Source organism: Alexandromys fortis, unplaced genomic scaffold (genome assembly GCF_014885135.2).
Source record: "Alexandromys fortis isolate MF-2015 unplaced genomic scaffold, M_Fortis_MF-2015_v1.1 scaffold_215, whole genome shotgun sequence".
NCBI lineage: Eukaryota > Metazoa > Chordata > Mammalia > Rodentia > Cricetidae > Alexandromys > Alexandromys fortis.
The window spans coordinates 2,477,205-2,478,415 of NW_026068086.1; the positions used below are offsets into that span (position 1 = coordinate 2,477,205).

Sequence of the window (1,211 nt, forward strand, 5' to 3'; positions counted from 1 at the left end):
ATTCTTTTAAACACTGCCTGGCCCAGCTAGTTCCAGCCTCTTATTGGCTAGCTCTTACATATTGATCTAACCCATTTCTTTTTTTTTTTTTCAGTTTAGATGCTTTAATAGCATGTTTGATTAGTCCCCCAGCTAGAACAACATTGTGACTGCTTGAGGTTGAAGGGGTGGTAGACCCTCCAACCTCTGAGACCTAGGCACCATTAGTTCTCATTGAGTTCTGACTTCTCTTCATCCACAGATCTGGGGTCTCCGAAGAGTTCGTGGAGCTGCTCGTTGTTCTCTACCACTTGATACACGTGTTCTGGGGTGATGCGCTTCCTGCCGTGGGTGTGGGCCTCCTCGCCAGCCAGATCCAGGATGTTCGATGCAATGAACTCGAGCACACCTGCCAGGAATACTGGTGCAGAAGAGCTCAGGCGGCGGGAATACTTGCCCTCTCGCAGGTAGTGGTCTACCCGACTAACAGGAAATTGAAGCTCTGCTCTGGTGGAGCGGGAGATGTTGCGTCTGCTGGAGATTTTGTTTCTGTAGGAGGTGTTGCCTTTGCAGGAGATGTTTCCTCTGGATCTTCTTCTAGCCATGGTCCTCGTTTGAAGACACTGGCTGAACTCCACAGCTCTTCTGGCCTGGGTCTCTCACAATAACCAACCCTCTGAACTACACATGTATTTATCTCTTCAGGAAAGGTTTCTGTTACCACACAGACTTTATGATGTCACTGGTATCCACTGAGCTCTGATGGTCAGCACAGAAATGCCCATATTAGGAAAGAAACTGCCCACCTTTTCATGTGTGTGTGTTATACAAATACATATGCACATGTTGCCTGTGTGTGGGTGCATGTGTGTTTGTGTAAGTGTGTGTGCGTGTGTGTGCGCCCTGAATTTGCAGGATCTCTCAAGTAAGGTGGCTAGTAAGTAAGATTCTCTGTATTGGTGAGCTCTGACTTGAATTGAGAGATCTTGTCTTAGTAAATAAGACGGAAAATTGATCAAGGATGATTCCAGATCTAACCCATTTCTAATATTCTGTGTAGCTCCACGAAAGTACCAGAAAAGATCTTAACCTGCGTCTGTCTGGAGTGGGAGAATCATGGCGACTCCCTGACTCAGCTTCTTTCTCCCAGCATTCTCTTCTGTTTTCTCCGCTTACCTAAGGGTTGGCCTAGGCAGTTTCTTTATTAATAAGCAATCACTCCCACATCATTT

The 1,211-nt window shown here is 46.4% G+C and overlaps 1 protein-coding gene across 1 annotated transcript; it reads right to left on the reverse strand.

Moving 5' to 3' along the window:
• Positions 1–203: 203 nt before the first annotated feature.
• On the reverse strand, positions 204–1,107 carry LOC126488648 (histone H2A-Bbd type 1-like). The gene has a single exon (XM_050122266.1). It carries the CDS (start codon positions 582–584, stop codon positions 204–206), a length of 381 nt encoding a protein of 126 aa, XP_049978223.1. The 5' UTR covers positions 585–1,107.
• Positions 1,108–1,211: the final 104 nt, after the last annotated feature.